We start from the raw sequence: 19,137 nt of genomic DNA, 5'->3' as shown, positions 1-19,137 counted from the left end.
TACCATTGGTCACATGCATTTAAACCATTGTTAAACATAAATCAACCATTATGGATAAATCTATCATTTTCTGTAAAATCTAAACATTAAATTGGGGTAAATGGAAACAAGTTGGTATTGCTTGTATAAAAGATGTGGTTAGTGATAATATTTAATATAAATGATTCCATTTCAACAATTAGTAGAGGAGAGATCGTTGCCCAAATTTTTGTTTTGAATTTGCGTATGGCAGTGAATTGACTTTTACTTATGATGATGATAATGGTATTAATAAAAGGCACATATTCTGTGATTTATTAAATAAAGAAGCATATATTGAATTTGATAATTGTGCAAAACAATGGGCATCTGAGCTACAGTGAATTCAATTTAAAATCAATATGCTGAAATGCGAGTTACCCGTTCAGAACGGTAAACAATAAACTACTGAAATTTAAGATTCTAAATCGTCTTTATTGTACACCAGCTAAATTGTTGAAGATGGGAAGACATGATAATGGTTTATCTAATAAATGTTAAAAGGAGGAAGGAAATCTACTGCACTTACTCTGGAAGTGCAAGTTAGTACAACAGTTTTGGATAAACACAACCCAGACTGTACTCAATTATTTAGAAATAAATCTGCCATTAACAGAAAAAGCATGTATACTTGGTGATCTTTCAAATTATAAATGTACTGCACATCATAAGTATTTATTTGTAATTATTTGCATAATCAATAAAAAAATTATATTGAAAAAGTGTGTAGATTAGGATATGCCTTCTTTTAAAGAATGGGTTATGGAAGCTGTTAATCATGTTAAAATTGAGAACGTTGCATATAGTTTAAAGGGTAGATTAAATGAATATGGGATAATGTGAGACTCTTCGAGAATTATTTGAGTAATTTGGGTAAGAATGTCTAATTGGGTTGTTTTGATGTGTGTTGTATATTTATTGTTCACTGCTATTTGAAAGGACTGATTGATCTATGTATATACTGCATGTGTACATTGCTGATGTTTTAAAGAAATGTTATTTTATATGATTATTGGAATACAAATTTGTATATGCAAGAATATATGCGTACCAATGCATTGGAGCTTTTTTCTTCTTTTTTTTTTTTCCTTTTTTTCCAAGAAGATGTAATGTGGTTCTAGCTTTTCAAATGTATTTATCTAAATCGGCGCAAATAACGAGTGGGATGGCTGCTTTGGTGTATTCACATGGGAAATAAAATTGTCTTCTATGCAATTTATGTAAATGCCTTCTATGTAATTTATTAAAGGAAACAATATAATAATAAAAAAAGACCTCTCTCTCCCCGTCAGAAATATCCATATATCTGAGTTCTGTCTGATATTCAAAACCAGTCAACATCAACAGCTTGTTATGTTAACTCGCTCTTCTACCAGCTGGGGAATATAGCAGACGGAAGGAAACGCATTGATTGTAAAAATGAGTTTACTGAATAATCTTAATTGCATCTTAAATAACAGTCTGACTTCGTCTGACCAGCAGAAATTCAACAAATGTTATTAAATCAAGCAAAGTCAATGGACAATTACTTCTTCAGAACATCATCCCATGACACTGAAGACCTTGAAACTGAAACTCTATCTCTAACTTGTGGAGACAATATAGTACACAACATAAAATTAAACAGTATGAGAATTAACCATATAAAAAGTAAAACTGATAATTGTATGGAAAAAAAAAAAAACCATGAATTAAGACAGATGTATTTTTGCTCTCTTTATGTAACACACACACACACATGCAGGTTTCTTTGAAAACTGAACCTTTTGTCATGGAATGTGTTATGTAAGTTTCAATCAAAATGATCAGAGAATGTCATGACCTATAGGTGGTAGCTTTTTATAGCTCAGTATATCAGTTCATCCCTCAGAATGACTTAGAATAGCCTACAACACCTTCCTCTAAATGCTGATAGAGGGAAGTACAGTAGGACACAGGAAAAATGACTGAATATTGTTTTAAGTATAAAATATCTACATCTAGTGCCTGTATTGTCCATTAATAGTCTTTAAACTTTCCAGCTTACCAAGTTAAAAACCAGCTAATTTCAAGAAGTTGACGTCACGCGAGGTCGTCACGTGGGTCAGCACAAGCCATACGGTCGGTCTGTGGGATGCCTGTGTTTTGGCACGGAGTTCCCGCCATATCTGACAGGCTGCATTTTTCTAAACCACAGACTCTGAATCACAGCTCCACAGACCGAGTGCTTGACGTCAGTTGTACGAGTCATCTCAACGACCAATCAGATGCAAACAAGCAGGTGCCGCTGTCTGTGAACTGCCAACACGTTAATGACAACCCAAGGCTGAACGATCCCCAGGTAATAAATCTTGATACCAATACACGGGAGAACGAAGATGCGTGAGAGCAAATAATAAAAAAAACAGAACCACGCCGGTATAGTTTGTTCTAGTCACGTCTCCATCTTTACACCTAAAAGATGCGCCCTGGCTCGGGATGCCTTTCTGAGGATCATCATTAATTCTTCATCCTCACTTAATGGAAGAGGGATGAAGACACGCGCCTGTTCTGTGGTCGGTGCCAATTTTTTTTAATTATTATTATTTTATTTTTTTTACAATTTCTAAACATTGATCTATTATTAACAGTAATGGTGTCACAAATGCTACATAAATATTCCCAATAGTTAAAGAGCTCAGAAGTGGAAGAGCTACAGACATATGAATTAAGATCGACGCGAGCGGTAGGAGGACTAAAAATGGAATGTGTCTATAAATAGCTCATTCACTCCACTCATCATTGTGCTATAAACTATGTATTAAACGTGCTCGAGTGGAAAGAAAGCTTACTGTATGTGACAATATAGAAATCAGTTTTATCTAATTAATTGGGTTAGTATATGTTTACTACTGGCAAACTTTCTAAGAAAATGTTAACTTAAATGGGGCAGTTTTGTTTTGTTTTGTTTTTGTAAGGCAGGCATGAGTCAGTGTATTTTGATGTGATTAAGTAGATTGTGTCTGGCTGTATTTTCTCTATCTATCTGTCTGTCTGTCTGTCTGTCTGTCTATCTATAGTCTACTCTTATCTCTCTGACTTTCTCCCTTACAGTGATTCACTCTCCTGCTGCATCAATGACTAACCTGCTCCAGAACACCTCTCTTTTGAACTTGGATGTGTTGGAGGGAAGGAACTCGTCTTCTGCCCCATCCTGGGATCTGGAGCCGGAGCCCATCGTCATCAACCCGTGGGACGTGCTGCTGTGCGTGACAGGTACGCTCATGTCCTGCGAGAATGCGGTGGTGATCTCTCTGATCGTCTACACGCCCACTTTGAGAGCACCCATGTTCGTCCTCATCGGGAGTCTGGCATTCGCCGACTTTTTGGCCGGCCTGGGCCTCATCCTCAATTTCATTGTCACTTACATGATCGATTCAGGTTTTGTTTCGTTACTGTCTGCGGGGCTCCTCATAACTGCATTCTCGGCCTCTGTGCTCAACATACTGGCGATCACCGTGGATCGTTACTTGTCACTGTACAACGCCTTGACGTACCACACCGAGCGCACGGTGACTTTCACCTACATCTCACTGATATTTATGTGGGTCATCAGCGCCACACTTGGCTCGCTGCCAGTCCTGGGCTGGAACTGCTTGGAGGACGAGACCACATGCAGCATCTGTCGCCCGGTGAACAAGAACAATGCCGGAGCACTCGCCGTGTCCTTCCTCCTCGTATTTGCTCTCATTCTGCAACTGTACCTTCAGATATGTAAGATCGCTTTCCGGCATGCCCAGCAGATCGCAGTTCAGCAGCAGTTCATGACTACCTCACACTCGTCTTCCACAACGAAAGGGGTATCAATCCTTACCACGGTCTTGGGCACCTTTGCTCTGTGCTGGATCCCCCTCGCCATGTACTCGCTGGTGGCGGATACTCGATTCCCTGCTATCTACACCTATGTCACGGCTCTTCCAGCCATCTGTCACTCCATCATAAACCCCATGATATATGCCTTCAGGAACCCTGATATTCTCAGATCTTTGAGAATTGCTTGTTGTGGGTGCATGCCTTACAGTTTCACCATGCGAACCAGGACACCCAGTGATGTGTAGCATGTCCAAATTGAAGCACAATTGTGGGAGTGGCCTCTCTGTAACTCCTAAAAGCACATGTGGTTTATAATCCAAAAATTGTAATCCAGTTTATTGAGAGAACACTTTTTATTGGGGTGATTTGGTAACACTTTACATTATAATGTCCACGGTATGCATGTTACAGGTTACTGTATCTAATTACTCCAGTAACTGCAATAATATTGTGTCACAGTAAAAAAAATGTAAAACCAAAAGTAACTTACTTGCAACAAATAGCCAGTCCATCCGCAAAATTCTGCAATGCATAATAATGTAAACAGTTTCTACAGTAAGACACAGTTGAAAATACAGCAATAATACTGTGAAAAACATTTATAAGCAGTTTCACAAAAAATTAAACGAATATTTCAACAAAAAATAAAAATGTTGTCAGTTTACTTACCCTCATGTTGTTTCAAACATGAATTTATTTTTTCCGTGGAGCAGACGAGGTACATTTTTTAAGAATATCTTGGCCACTCTTTTCCATATAATGAACGTGAATGAGGACTTGCACTGTTAAGCTATGACTCTATTATAGTAATAATAATAAGAAAAAATTCCAAGCCATTGCAGACCAAATTTTAGTCAATATTAACCTATTGTCTCCTCAGTGAGCTGTTAACCTCTTATACCGGAGTCAGTGAGTCACTTATTTTGTGAGCTGCATCAATCGATTCATTGAAAAGATCGGACAAATAAGAACGATTCATTCACAAATCGGACAATGCTGAAGAAACGTCATACGGAACGAAATAAGCATGATTAAATGATGACAGAATGTTTGGGTGAACTATTCCTTTAAGTACATGTTGTTCACTAGTTTTACACAATAACATGATCACTGTAATATAAAGTGTGACCGGCGATTTCTATAGTGATGTTAAGTTGCATAGATACAGTATGTAGTGCAAATATATGTTCTCTATGCATTGCCTTGGATTTAAACAAATCCGATTTAAACTCGGATTATGGAACTATGTGGTGATGTCCAAATACAAATAATGTTATTATTATTATCATCAAAAGGGGATATACAATAATCCAGTTGTAGCATACATACTGTATTACTTTGTTGCCTGTAAGCACTCTGGTATGCTTGCACCTTTTCATTTTTTGGCCTTCATACTTGAGCGTGTTGTTGATTTACATTTGGCATTAAGATGATTTACATATCTACAGTTTGACCATCTGGCTCCGACATTTGTACATCAACAAACCTAACATTTTCAAAATCACATCTCCAAAGAGATGTCTTTAGGTGCGTTTCAGAACCACAGGCAGTGTGGACTACGGACCAACTGATTGGTGCATCTTTCTTGCTCCATTAATGTCGAAATGAACACTTCTTGAGCTAAAACTAAAGCCAACAACTGCCTTACAAATATTCCCAATGGCGCATTTAGAAGAACCCATGAAATCAAAATGAGAGTTTTGTTACATTGAGTCCATGAGTTTGCTTTGAGGCCATCTATGTGCCAGTGTACTTCTAGATAAAAGCAATTAAAATAAGTCTTTCTCTTTCTGGAAAATGGACCAAAAATATTGATGACTCATCTTGCACTACACAGATCGTTGTCCAATCAATTCCTCTCTTAGTGCGCAACAGTCTGGTTCCGGAAGTAAAAATCACATTATTTTTTTCCATTGGGAGATGATTTTCAACAATAACTGATAAAGCTTCAAAGACAGACCTACCATGAGCTACACTACCCATGATCCAACAAACTGCACCAAAAGAGCTCTGCAGCGACCGCCCATTCGCATGACATACTGTGAATGATGCAATCTAGTCGATCTTCCTAAACTCTCAAACTAATTACAGTATATACTGTATTTGTATGTACACCGATGAGCCAAAACATATGCCATATGCCTAATATGCTGTTGGTCCTCTGTGTGCCGCCAAAACAGTGCCGACCCACCGAGGCATGGACTCTACAAGACCCCTGAAGATGTCTTGTGGTATCTGGCACCAAGATATTAGCAGCAGATCCTTCAAGTCCTGTAAGTTGCGAGGTGGATCTGCCATGGATCGGTCTTGTTGGTCAAGCTTATTCCAGAGATGCTCAATCGGATTGAGATCTGGGGAATTTGGAGGCCAGGGCAACACCTTGAACTCTTCATCATGTTCCTCAAACCATTGCCAAACAATGTGTGCGGTGTGGCAGGGCGCATTATCCTCCTGAAAGAGGCCACTGCCTTCAGGGAATACCATTGCCATGAAGGGGTGTACCTGGTCTGCAATGTTGTTTAAGTAGGTGGCACATGCCAAATTGACGTCTACAAGAATGGCCGGACCTAGTGCTTCCCAGCAGAAAATTGCCCAGAGCATCACACTCCCTCCACCACTTCCCACAGTGCATCCTGGTGCCATCACTTCCCCAGGTAAATGGCGCACACGTACAAGGCCATCCATGTGATGTTAAAGAAAACTGAACTTATTGGACCAGGCGACCTTCTTCCACTGCTCCAAGGTCCAGTTCCAAACCCTCGCGTGCCCATTTTTGGCACTTTCGACTGTGGACAGGGTTCATCATGGGCAATCTGACTGGTCTGCCGCTACATAGCCCCATATGCAGCAGGGTGTGATGCACTGTGTGTTGTGACACATTAATCCTGTAACCATCATTAAAATTTTCTGTGACTTGTGCCACAGTCGACCTTCTGTCTGTTCGTACCATACGGGATAGCCTTCGTTGCCCTGGTGCATGGATGAGCCTTGGGCGTCCAACACCTTGTCACCGGTTTGTGGTTTGTCCCTCCTCGGACCACTGTCGATAGGTACTCACCACTGCTTACCGGGAGCACTTCACAAGCCTTGCTGTTTCAGAGATGCTCTGACCCAGTCGTCTGGCCATAACAATTTGGCCCTTGTCGAAGTTGCTCAGGTCTTTACTCCTGCCCATTTCTCCTGCATTCAACACGTCGACTACTAGAACTGATTGTTCACTTACCATCTAATCTACCCAGACCTTGACATGTGGCCATGATTCACTTCACCTGTGAATGGTCGTAATGTTTTGGCTCATCAATGTATCTGAGTATTTTGCAATAAACGTACATTATGTTGATTCAATACTTATAATCAACAACTTTAAATCAGTAGTTTTTTATATTTTCATTGTTTTGTTTTTTTAAATTGATTACACCATTCATTTAGGGGGTTGTAGTTCATTCCCTCATGAGAGATGTACACAGTCTTGCACCTTTGTCTTTTTGTCAGATTTTCAAATACTTTTTTGCGTCAAATCAAAGTTTGTAATGTTGTGATTCACCTGGTTGGTTTGGTTCATGGCTAAAGGTGCGGTTACATATAACCTTTGCATGGCGAAATTCCGCGAGCGAAGATGGTGTGGGCAGATATTGAGCGCGTGAATGCAGTACTCTGGCTGAGGGAAGTTAAAAAGAAACTCGCCACTAAAATAATGTCTTTGTCCATTGTGTATATTCAGTTTAGCTGTGTACGAAGCACCACCCACTCAGAGGTCACTGCCAAACCAAGCAACTTCCTATTGGTCAACGCGGCGAGCATTCGCCACAAAGTTCACCAAACTTGAACTCCACGTGAAATCCGCAAAGGAAAATTCTTCGCCACCGGAAGTTCATTGCGAAAAATTCACGATCACGTGGATTTTAGTTGAGATGACTGTATTTCGCCCGCGGAATTTTGCCTTGCAAATGTGTGTGAACGCGCATTAAGAACTTTTTTATGAAGGATTTTATGAAATCCCAATGGAAAAAATGGATAGGGAAAATATTTTCAGAACCAAGATGGCTGAAAAAGTGGGCGAACAATGTTGTGCTCTCTTGGCTGTTTAAGAAAAATGGGCAAGCCCTTCGATATGTCCAACCCAAACTTCCTGTTTCAATAAGAAACACATAAACACAAGGCAGAAATCTGTCACTCGTCAAGCGATTTTATGAGGTTTTTAAGGGTATTTTATTCTATTCCATTCTTGACTCTAAATGTTCATTGTCAGGAACCCTACCAGTGATGCATTGAGGATACTCAAACACATATCTCTGGCAAACGTGTTCAACTAAACGTAATAATGCATCATGTTTCAGTTCAAGTTATGTACTGTACATTATTTATAATATACAGAAGCCTCTACTCTGGACCTTGATGTTTTGACGATGATCTCCCAGGTGTATTGTCATAATACGAGTCACGTGACTTTATACTGAGATAAGCAGTGATAATTGTTTTCTGTAATAGTACATTATGGATTTTGTGTTTTATTTATGCTGACACCAGTTGAATGAAGGCCCCAAAGGGCCCAAAAATGTGTTGTGTGAATGTGTGGTGCAGTTTACCTTATTTGCACTTGTTTTGATCTATTGCCAGCTTCAAACAGTATTTTGTAATCATTCTATATTTGTAAATGAAAACCGTAATAGAGACAAATATTGTACATTTGTCTTCACAGTTATTCTAAGCAGCCTACTCTCGTTAACTATAAGGGTATCATACTGTGTAGTCCTGGGTTTGATGGGAAATCTATGTGCAATGTTTGACAAATCTTCTAGTGATTGTTGGTAGATGCAGCCAAAGAACCAATAACATGATGCTTAAGAGAACTGGATCACATCTACTGCGTTGTAGCCAGCATAATATATCTTCATTTCTGTATGTACTGTTTGTTTGCAAGATTTCCATGATTGTCTCAGACATATATAACTTTGTAAGACAATGATCCAGTTACAATGGTGTTCTGTGTAATGTTGATATAGACGTATATTTTTGTACTGCCTTTTACTGAATGTTTCACTCGATGTGTGTTGTTGTGTAATGTGTTCAAGCTATATGCTTTTGAGATGTGTCTTCTCTGATTGTGTACATAAATAGCATGCCACAGTGCTCATCAATCATTGTCTGGTATTCAAACCAGAAAAATAATGTATGGCTATGTTAAAAATGGAATACTAGCATACTTTAGTGTAGACTCTATGCTACCTTATTTTTTCTAAGTATGGGAAATAATATGCATAGTTTAACGGTTCAAACAGTACATTTACGCATTTGGCAGAAGCTTTTATTCAAAAAATGAATATTTTTTTTTTCAGGCTTAATCAGCCTAATTTGGGCCGGGTGTGCGGAATCACGACCTGGCCCCGCCCTCCGCCCTGCCACAGAGTTATAAGCCTTTAATTTTAGGCATGCTACTGAAACAGGAAATCTTTAAAAACACCTTCAGAGCTTAAAGGGTTAAGTTGTAATTCAAATAGCATGTTAAGTTGAAATGACATGTTTCAACTATAAAATGAAACGTTCATCTATTTAAAAAAAAAAAAAACATTTGTAGACTTGAATAAAAATACACATTTTTATTTGTAAATAAAAATAAACATTTTAGACCATTCATTAATATTTTTTTTTTTTTACTGTAATTACTGAGCCATGCCAACAAATATATTTAAGATTTTTAACCCTTAGAGTCGAGGTTTAATCCACTATGGATTTTAAGCTCAATTAGACTTATAATTTTAAGACTTAGAAACTGTAAATTAGATTCATTTAAGCTCAAGCTTGACTCTTTACCACAGTGGTAACCCCCAAAACTCCAACATCTAAATCTCAACATAACAGAATATTATACTAAAACATTTCCCCCTTTATTCAGGCACAAAAACACATAAAATAGCTCTTACCTTCAGAATGACTCACTACCCATACTACCCGTATGTGTCTATGGCAGAAATAGTATGAGTAGAATGGTAGTATGTCATTCCGAACTCAGCCTTACTCTCCCTAGAGTCTCATGCAAAGCATGCAGGGAAAAAAAATTAGTTAGTCACAAAAAAAGTTCACTTCACATATTATTAAATGCCGTAAACTTCATATACCAACCGTCTTGATGTAAAAAAAAAAAAAAATGTTTTTCACTTCATCTGTTTTAACATATATTTTTGTTTTTGTTTTGTTTTTTGGATTTTTCTCCCCAATTTGGAATGCCCAATTCCCAATCCCCTCTAAGTCCTCGTGGTGGCGTAGTGACTCACCTCAATCCGGGTGGCGGAGGATGAATCTCAGTTGCCTCAGCGTCTGAGACTGTCAATCCGCACATTTTATCACGTGGCTTGTTGAGCACGTTACCGCGGAGACCTAGCGCGTGTGGAGGCTTCACGCTATTCTCCGCGGCATCCACGCACAACACGCCACGCGCCCCACCGAGAGTAAGAACCACATTATAGCGACCACGAGGAGTTTAACCCAATGTGACTCTACCCACCCTAGCGACCGGGCCAAATGGTTGCTTAGGAAGCCTGACTGGAGTCACTCAGCACACCCTGGATTCAAATGTACTGTTAAACACCGGAGTAAGAACAGAAGCCACATGAGTCATCCAGGAGTAATGACCAATACACATGTAGAGACATGCAGAGAGTTACCCACACAAACACCATCAGGGTAACACATGTGACACTAAAATAATGCAATAAACACTAAACTACACCTGAACTACATAAAAAATAACATAGAACACCCTAATATACATTACTGATATCATAAAATAAGAAGAAACATTACAATTTCCATAAAATATGATGAAATGTGATGGGTCACGCAGGGACTATTGGGAACACTGAATTATTGTTCTTCATCATCATTTTAATAATAGTTTACCGTAAAAAGTATGGCTTCTCTTGTTAAACAAAATATAATTTTTCTACAGTTAATTAGAAGGTAAAACCATACTTTTAAAATTAAGGACACTTTTTACAGTGATGAAAATTCCCTACCCAGTTTCATTAATGCAAAACACAAAAAACATTTATGTTTTCCCAACACAAATGGATTAAGTAAACTTACATTTTACAAATCTAAGTGTATTTCACTTAGTGAAATTGCGTTGCTTTCATTTTAATGAAGTCAATTGAATGAGCAGTAATATGCATTTATGTTGGGTTTAATAAACTCCAGATTAATGTTGACTTGACTCAAAATTATTTGTTGAGTTTCTTCATTATTATGAGTACAGCATAAACTCAATATCTTGTGTCGCAAATTTAGCCTTTAATTAAAGTTCAAAACATAACTTCATAATCTGCTTTCTGAGCAATATTTGCAGAAAAATATAAATCTGGTGTGAATAAATTAATTTTTAGGGGAATTGTGAAATGAATGTTAAATTATACTCTATTTTCTCTATATTATATATACTGTATATTAACAATATATAGTAACAGTGCCAGCCCGCATATCAGAATAGCATTGTGAGATGATATTCTTCTCACCACAATTGTACAGAGCGGTTATCTGAGTTACCGTAGACTTTGTCAGTTTGAACCAGTCTGGCCATTCTCTGTTGACCTCTCTCATCAACAAGGCATTTCCATCCACAGAACTGCCATCCACAATTTTTTTTTTTTTTTTTACTTTCGGCACCATTCTGAGTAAATTCTAGAGACTGTGTGTGTGAAAATCCCAGGAGATCAGCAGTTACAGAAATACTCAAACCAGCCAGTCTGGCACCAACAATCATGCCACGGTCTAAATCACTGAGATCACATTTTTCCCAATTCTGATGGTTGATGTGAACATTAACTGAAGCTCCTGACCCGTATCTGCATGATTTTATGCATTGCACTGCTGCCACATGATTGACTGATTAGATAATCACATGAATAAGTAGGTGTACAGGTGTACCTAATAAAGTGGCCGGTGGGTGTGTATACACTGCCGTTCAAAAGTTTGGGGTCACTTGACTGAAATGTTTCTCATGATCTTAAAAAACTTTTGATATGAAGGTGTATGCTTAAATGTTTGAAATTAGTTTTGTAGATAAAAATATAATTGTGCCAGCATATTAATTTATTTCATTATAAAACTAAAATGTAATTAAAAAAAAAAAAAGTTTTTGAAATTGATGACTTGGACCAAATAATAAAGAAAAGCATAAGTGCTCAACATAGAAGGGAACTCCTTCAATACTGTTTAAAAAGCATCCCAGAGTGATTTTTAATGAATGTTAATTTATACTGCATTTTCTCTGTAAAAAGTATGTATGTAAAAATACATGTATTTTTTACAGTGTAACAAATACTGTCATAAAAGTAAATGTGAGATGGAAAACAGAAGAGGTTTTCAAGGTTAATGCTCTATCGAGTTTTAAAACTCTCATACGTAGCGCGGAGAAATCCAAATTATTTAAGTGACTCGTTCTTTTGGACAGTTCATGTAAATGAACCGGTTAAAATAAACAATTCGCCTATATTTAGCGTTGGGAACTGCAATTCAGTTTAGTGAATCGGTTCATCCGGATGGTTCATGTAACTGAACTAATTAACGTAAACGTTTCACTGAATCATTTTAAGCTCGTGCAGCCTTAAACGGACTTTGCTTTCTTTTTTGAAGAGAAATATTTAGTGAATTGCTACTGTTTATCAATATATTTCGTTCGATTTATGTTAAATATGGTGTTTCCGAGTTTTATTCGTTCATATTTAAACTAAATTCATATGGTTAATATAATATTGTCTCCTTTTGTTTTATGTCAACAATTAAATGTATAGCCTACAATTACAAAGTAGTTTCCCCAATACTGCCACACACACACACACACACACACTTAAACAAAACATCAATGCTTGATAATAAGGCACACATAAAGGAACGAGAGAGAGAGAGAGAGAGAGAGTCTCGTAAATGGCCTTATGTGACTACTGACATGTGGTAAACAGGTAGATCACTTCTGATGTTTGTCAGCGCTCTCCTCCGAGACGAGTCAGTGGAGAGCTGGCGGAGGTATATGGGACAGATGGAGCTTTGCTGATGGAGGGGAAGAGTGACGTCACAGCCTAGGAGGGGAGCTGGAGATATAAACATGATCCTGCCCGTCTCTCTCGCTCTTTTGCATCTGATCACTAATTTAGCATGCTGCTTATAGAAATACAATACACTTGTGTGATGCGTTCTCCACGGCACGCTCTGCCTTTTTAAAATCGAAATTATCTGGGACTTTCTGTGACGAGAGTTCGAGATTTCATGATATCTCTGTGCTGTTTATTCTTAAAGGATCACCAAACAATAATATTCCGTCATTATTTATTCACCCTCATGTTTTTCAAAAAGGAGGAGGAACACAAAAGGATATGTTAGGCACAGTGTAAGGCAGAATGACTCAGTCACCATTCACTTTCGTATGGAAAAAGATGCAATGAAAGTGAATGGTGACTGAGGAAAACATTCTCCCTTACATCTTCCTTTGTGTTCCAGGATGTTTGAAACTACATGAATATGAGTAAATATGACATTATTATTATTATTATTATTATTATTATTATTATTATTATTATTATTATTATTTATGTCATTTCCACCCCAAAATCAAAAGAAAAAAAATAATCATTTATACTTTGCACAAAGAAAATAAAGCCTATATTTAGGACCATTAAGATTTTGGGCATTCTGACATTACTATTAAACACCCCATATCAAATAAAATAATGAAAATCATACTGAAAATCATAATGTACTTTATCAGCATAGATTAAAGGCAGTACATCCATGTATATCAATACTTTACAATTAAAATGATCTATAATTATTTACATTAAACATTTACATTTACATCATGTGAAATAGAATATTCAAATAGAAAACAGTTATTTTAAATTGTAAAAATATTTCAAAATATCATTGTTTTTGCTGTATTTTGGATCAAATAAATGCAGCCTTGGTGAGCAGAAGAGACTTCTTTTAAAAACATTAAAAAATCTTACCGATCTAAAACTTTTAAATGGTAGTGTAGGTCTTAAAGTCTTTATGTAAAGAAAATGTATAGTCAGATTACTTCTTTTAACTTAAACATGATTTTGTGAATAAGCTACAAACAATACATTCAATCATTAAGTCTCCTCACATTCATTCTCTCTCAGGGGAGGGGTCTTTGTCTCCTCAGGTGTGAATCACATCAATATTCATGATCATCCACGCCTCCTCGCATATGGCCTTTCGAACACTAAAAGTGTCTTACAGAAGTTAAATGGCTATATTATTTTGTATGAATGAGTGATCAGGATGATTCACATCATTTTGTAGCAAAAACTCTAGGCTACAAGATCCAGTTCTCAAAAATCTTGTGAACAAATGTTTAGTATGTGATATATGGCCTTATTTCAGTGACTTTCAATTTTTGTTTTTTCAAAAACCACGCATAAATATTATTTTCTCAAAAATATAAACATGTACATACATGCTGCTCACATATTATTGTAGCCCAGTTTGTGCTGAATACAGTGTTATCAGATTTTAGCCATTAATACGTTTTTAAGCAGCTGAAAAAAGCACAAATGTCAAGGCATGTCAAAAGGTCTCCAGGGCCCAAAACACCCTCAGACCCCAGAGGGATTGACCGTTATGCTCTCTTCTGTGATAAAAGCGTGGATATATCTGCCTCCTGTCTCCTCGCCAGTGTGCAGCCCATAGAATGTCTATGAGACTGCCGAGTTATGCTATTCTAAACTTGTAGGCTTCAGACGGGCTCTGTCAATATTCTTTTGCTTTGTACCCAGAAGTAGAACAATATTTAATTCACTGCTTATGTGTAAACACTTCCACTCCCCTAAATAATATCACATCCTTAAATATTATAACAATCAAAGCATATTAGAGGAGAAATGTCATAGTAAAACATGGTTAAACAGAAAGTGCAGGGACAGATGTATAGAAAAACTATTTTAAAAACTACACAGACAGTGAATGCATATTCTGGATATAATAAAAGCTAAATTTAGGTAGAATTAGATATACCAAAAAATAATTAGAAAAAAATAAATATAAAAAAACAAGCATTACAGATAAAATGTTACAAGATTAGTGTTAAAAGTTACTAGAGTTAGAGGTTAAAATCTATCAAATAATGCAACTTAATTCAGTATCATGTTAATTATATCAATATTAAGTCACACATATTGACATGGGGACATACATGGCAGCATTTACTGAGAATAACCAATACATTTTAAAATTTTCAAGGAGGATGTTCCGGTTGCTGCCGGCACACTGCACGAGTGTTTGTAGCTTGCTAGCCTGCTTAGCATTGCTTATTCTTATTCTTTTACTTTCATCGTTTTATCCTTTGCCATTTTACCACGTGTTTCGGGTTCCCTATCTGTCACTCACTCGACGTTGTGTCGATGTAGTGACACTAGGGGTCATTCTTGGGAGCCCGAGACACCTCTGGTCTTTGATAAAAGGCCAATGAAAATTGGCGAGTGGTATTTGCATGCCACTCCCCCGGACATACGGGTATAAAAGGAGCTGGTATGCAACCACTCATTCAGATTTTCTCTTCGGAGCCGAACGGTCATGCTCACTGAGCTGAATTCCCACGACTGTTCATTCACCTCTGCTGGATCTGACAGTGCATTTCAGAGGCTTCTCCCTCCTCTTTCAGCGGCTTCACCCACCGCTCTCCCCTGAACCCTCGCGGCTCGATGATTGGTTCCTGGGCTCGTGGCGCCGTTCAAAGCCACGCCCCGCCCCCGTTCCTTTCTTCCCGGAAGTGCACGAAGAGCTGACAAGGTAGTGGGAGGCACTTTTTACTGCCCAGTCCCGATCTTTCAGATTCCCCGCCCTCACTACCCTCGATGGTGGGGCCGCCAAGGGCTATTCGGCAATCCCCCCAGTGGATAAAGTCGCTCGCGGTGCACCTATGCCCGCAGAGCGCCTCCACCTGATGCAGGCGCCCAAAGCTCCCGTCCAAGTCCTGTAGGTTTACGTCGTCTCTGGCGGCCAAGGCCTACGATGCCGCTGGACAAGCCACCTCCGCCCTGCATGCCATGGCTCTCCTGCAAGTCCGCCAAGGTGCTAAAGGAACTGCATAAGGGTAGTTCCGCCCCGGGATTGATGCAGGAGCTGCGCTCGGCGACCGACCTCACTCACCGGGCGGCGAAGTTCACGGCGCGGAGATCACTGAACTTGCAAAAATTTTGTCAGACACTGTAATATGCTCTGGCCCCCTCCCTACTTGTTGTGGTGACGAGGTTTATAGTAGATTAGTATCACTGAATGGGTGGATGTCTGAGTGGTGTCCGGAGAATATCATAGGATTTATAGACAATTGTAAGAGTTTTTGGGGTAGACCTGACCTGCTAAAGAGAGAGACGGACTCCATCCCTCCAAGGAAGGTGCCGTTCTCCTCTCTAGTAATTTGGCTTATAGTCTTAATAGTGATAGTATTTCACTAATTGGGGCCCAGGTCAGGAAGTAGACAAACTGGTTAATCCAAACGTCTGCTAGCTGCCTTCACACAGACGTCACACAGGTCACATAAACTACAAAACATAGGGACTGTATCACCTAGATCTGTGTCTGTTCCCCAAACTACCAAACACAAACCCCTCACTAAATCATTTAGAAAAAATGTGATTAAGGTCAAACTTGAAAAAACAAACATTTTAAGATAAACATCATATAAAGGTAGGGCTACTAAACATTAGATCTCTTTCTACCAAAACACTCATTGTAAATGAAATTATAACAGATCATAGTTTGGATGCGCTCTGTTTGACTGAAACCTGGCTTAAACCAGATGAATATATTAGTTTAAATGAGGAGGTGTTGTTACAATTTACAGTGAAGTTTTTGGTGTTACTCAGAGGACAGGATATAAGTTTAAGTCTTTTGAACTAATAATGCTCAATATGACACCATTAGATATAAATAAAAAATCTCTGTCATCTTTTACCCTTGCTACAGTATATAGATCACCCAGGCCATACTCTGGTTTTCTTGGTGAATTTGCAAATGTTCTATCTAATCTAGTAGTTAATGTAGATAGAGATTTAATTGATGGTGACTTCAACATTCAAATAGATAATGAAAATGACACATTGGGATTAGCATTTATTGATATTCTCAACTCTCTTGGAGTCAGACAAAATGTGACAGAACTAACTCATCGGCATAATCATATGCTAGATTTAATTCTGTCATAAGGAGTTGATGTTGATACTACAGAAATTCTATCACAGAGTGATGACATCTCAGATCATTACCTCATCTCTTGTTTGCTGCGATCAGCTAATGTCACTCAGTCTACACCACGCTATCGTTCAGGTATACCTATTCTTTCAACCACTAAAGATAGCTTCACTAATAATCTTCCAGAATTGTCTCACATATTCAGTAAGCCAAAAAGTCTAGAAGAACTTGGTGTACTAACAGAAAAAATAAATACAGTCTTCTCTAGCACTCTTGATAGTGTCGCCCCCCTTCAATTAAAGAAAATTCAAGAAAAAAGTCCCAACCCATGGTACAATGGTCACACTCATGCTCTCAAGAGAGCAGGTTGGAAAATGGAGGTATTTTAGAGGTATTTTGCGGTGCATGGAAGGATAATGTCTGTAGCTACAGACAGACACTAAAAGCTGCCAGGTCAGCATATTTTACAAACTCATAGAAAATAACCACAACAATCCTAGGTGTTTATTCAGTTATTATAAAGCATCGACTGAACCAGATATTCCATTGCAGCACAATAGTAATGACTTCATGAATTTCTTTACTGATAATATTTAAATAATCAGAAATAAAATTGGAACTATGCAATCAACTGTCACAGCACCTCAGAAAACAGTGTCTCATAATTTTTCTCATGAGCAACTTCAATCCTTCGCTGTCATAGGTCATGAAGAGCTAACAAAACTTATCAAAAAAATCAAAAGCCACAACATGAATGTTAGATCCAATACCAACTAAGCTCTTAAAAGAGGTATTCCCTGTAATCTCAGAACCTCTTCTTAATGTTATTAACTCCTCGCTATCCTTAGGACATGTCCCAAGAAACTTATCAAACCACTTATTAAAAAACCACAGCTTGATCCTGGAGAATTGGCTAATTACAGACTGATTTCAAATCTACCATTTATGTCGAAAATACTAGAAAAGGTAGTGTCCTCCCAACTATGTTCATTTCTACAGAGAAATGGTATATATGAACAATTTCAGTCAGGATTTAGGCCCCATCACAGTACAGAGACTGCACTTATCAGAGTTACAAATGACTTGCTCTTATCATCTGATCATGGCTGCATTTCTCTTTTAGTGCTTTTAGATCTTAGTGCTGCCTTCGACACAATTGATCACGACATTCTCTTCAATAGGCTGGAGAATTATTTTGGCATTAGTGGACTTGCATTAGCATGGTTTAGGTCCTATTTATCAGACTGCTACCACTTTGTATGTGTAAACATGGAATTGTCAAATCAAACAAAAGTTAAGTATGGAGTGCCACAGGGATCAGTTTTAGGGCCTCTGCATTTCTCCTTTATACATGCTTCCCCTGGGAGATATTATCAGGAATCATGGAATAAGTTTCCACTGTTATGCCGACGATACCCAACTTTATATTTCTTCTAAACCCAACGAAAATTCACAATTCTCCAAATTAGCAGAGTGTATCAATGAAATCAAAGATTGCATGGCCAGAAATTTCCTTCTACTCAATTCCGACAAAACAGGTACTAATTATTGGATCAAAAACCTCTAAAAATAAGCCACTAAAATATAATTTGATACTCAATGGATATACTGTTATGTCGTCTTCTACAGTGAAGCACTTGGGTCTTATATTTGATACCAATCTGTCCTTTGAAAATCAAATTTCCAATGTTTGTAGAACAGCATTCTTCCACCTCAGAAATATTGCTAAGTTACTACACATGCTCTCTGTTTCTGATGCCGAAAAACTAATTCATGCGTTCATGACCTCAAGACTTGATTATTGTAATGCATTACTGGGAGGATGTCCAGCAAGTTCAATAAATAAACTTAAATTGGTTCAAAATGCAGCTGCCAGAGTGCTGACTAGAACCAAGAAATATGATCATATTAGCCCCATTTTATCGTCGTTACATTAGTAACCTGTTAAATTTCGTATTAATTTTAAAATTCTGTTAACCTTATACAAAGCTTTGAATGGTCTAGCTCCACAGTACTTAAGTGACCTTCTAAACGCTATATACATGATGTTCATTACGATCACAAAATTCTGGCATGTTAATAGTTCCT

General features: G+C 37.9%; 1 protein-coding gene across 3 annotated transcripts in view; it reads left to right on the top strand.

Annotated features, from left to right (window-relative positions):
- Positions 1-11,052, top strand: part of LOC127429361 (G-protein coupled receptor 12-like) — a 58,442-nt gene extending 47,390 nt beyond the window's left edge. For 2 of the 3 annotated variants that reach the window (XM_051678349.1, XM_051678348.1), the window contains exon 2: positions 3,091-11,052. In XM_051678349.1, the coding sequence (XP_051534309.1) occupies positions 3,114-4,094 (981 nt within the window). In that variant the 5' untranslated portion in view covers positions 3,091-3,113 and the 3' untranslated portion in view covers positions 4,095-11,052. Of the gene's footprint in view, positions 1-2,370; positions 2,553-3,090 lie in introns of those variants that run through there. The other variant, XM_051678347.1, reaches the window with a different exon arrangement.
- The last annotated feature ends 8,085 nt before the right edge of the window (positions 11,053-19,137 follow it).

The sequence above is a fragment of the Myxocyprinus asiaticus genome, chromosome 38 (assembly GCF_019703515.2).
Source record: "Myxocyprinus asiaticus isolate MX2 ecotype Aquarium Trade chromosome 38, UBuf_Myxa_2, whole genome shotgun sequence".
Classification (NCBI taxonomy): domain Eukaryota; kingdom Metazoa; phylum Chordata; class Actinopteri; order Cypriniformes; family Catostomidae; genus Myxocyprinus; species Myxocyprinus asiaticus.
The sequence above is the reverse complement of the archived record's forward strand: the minus strand, read 5'-3'. Positions and strand labels throughout refer to the sequence as shown.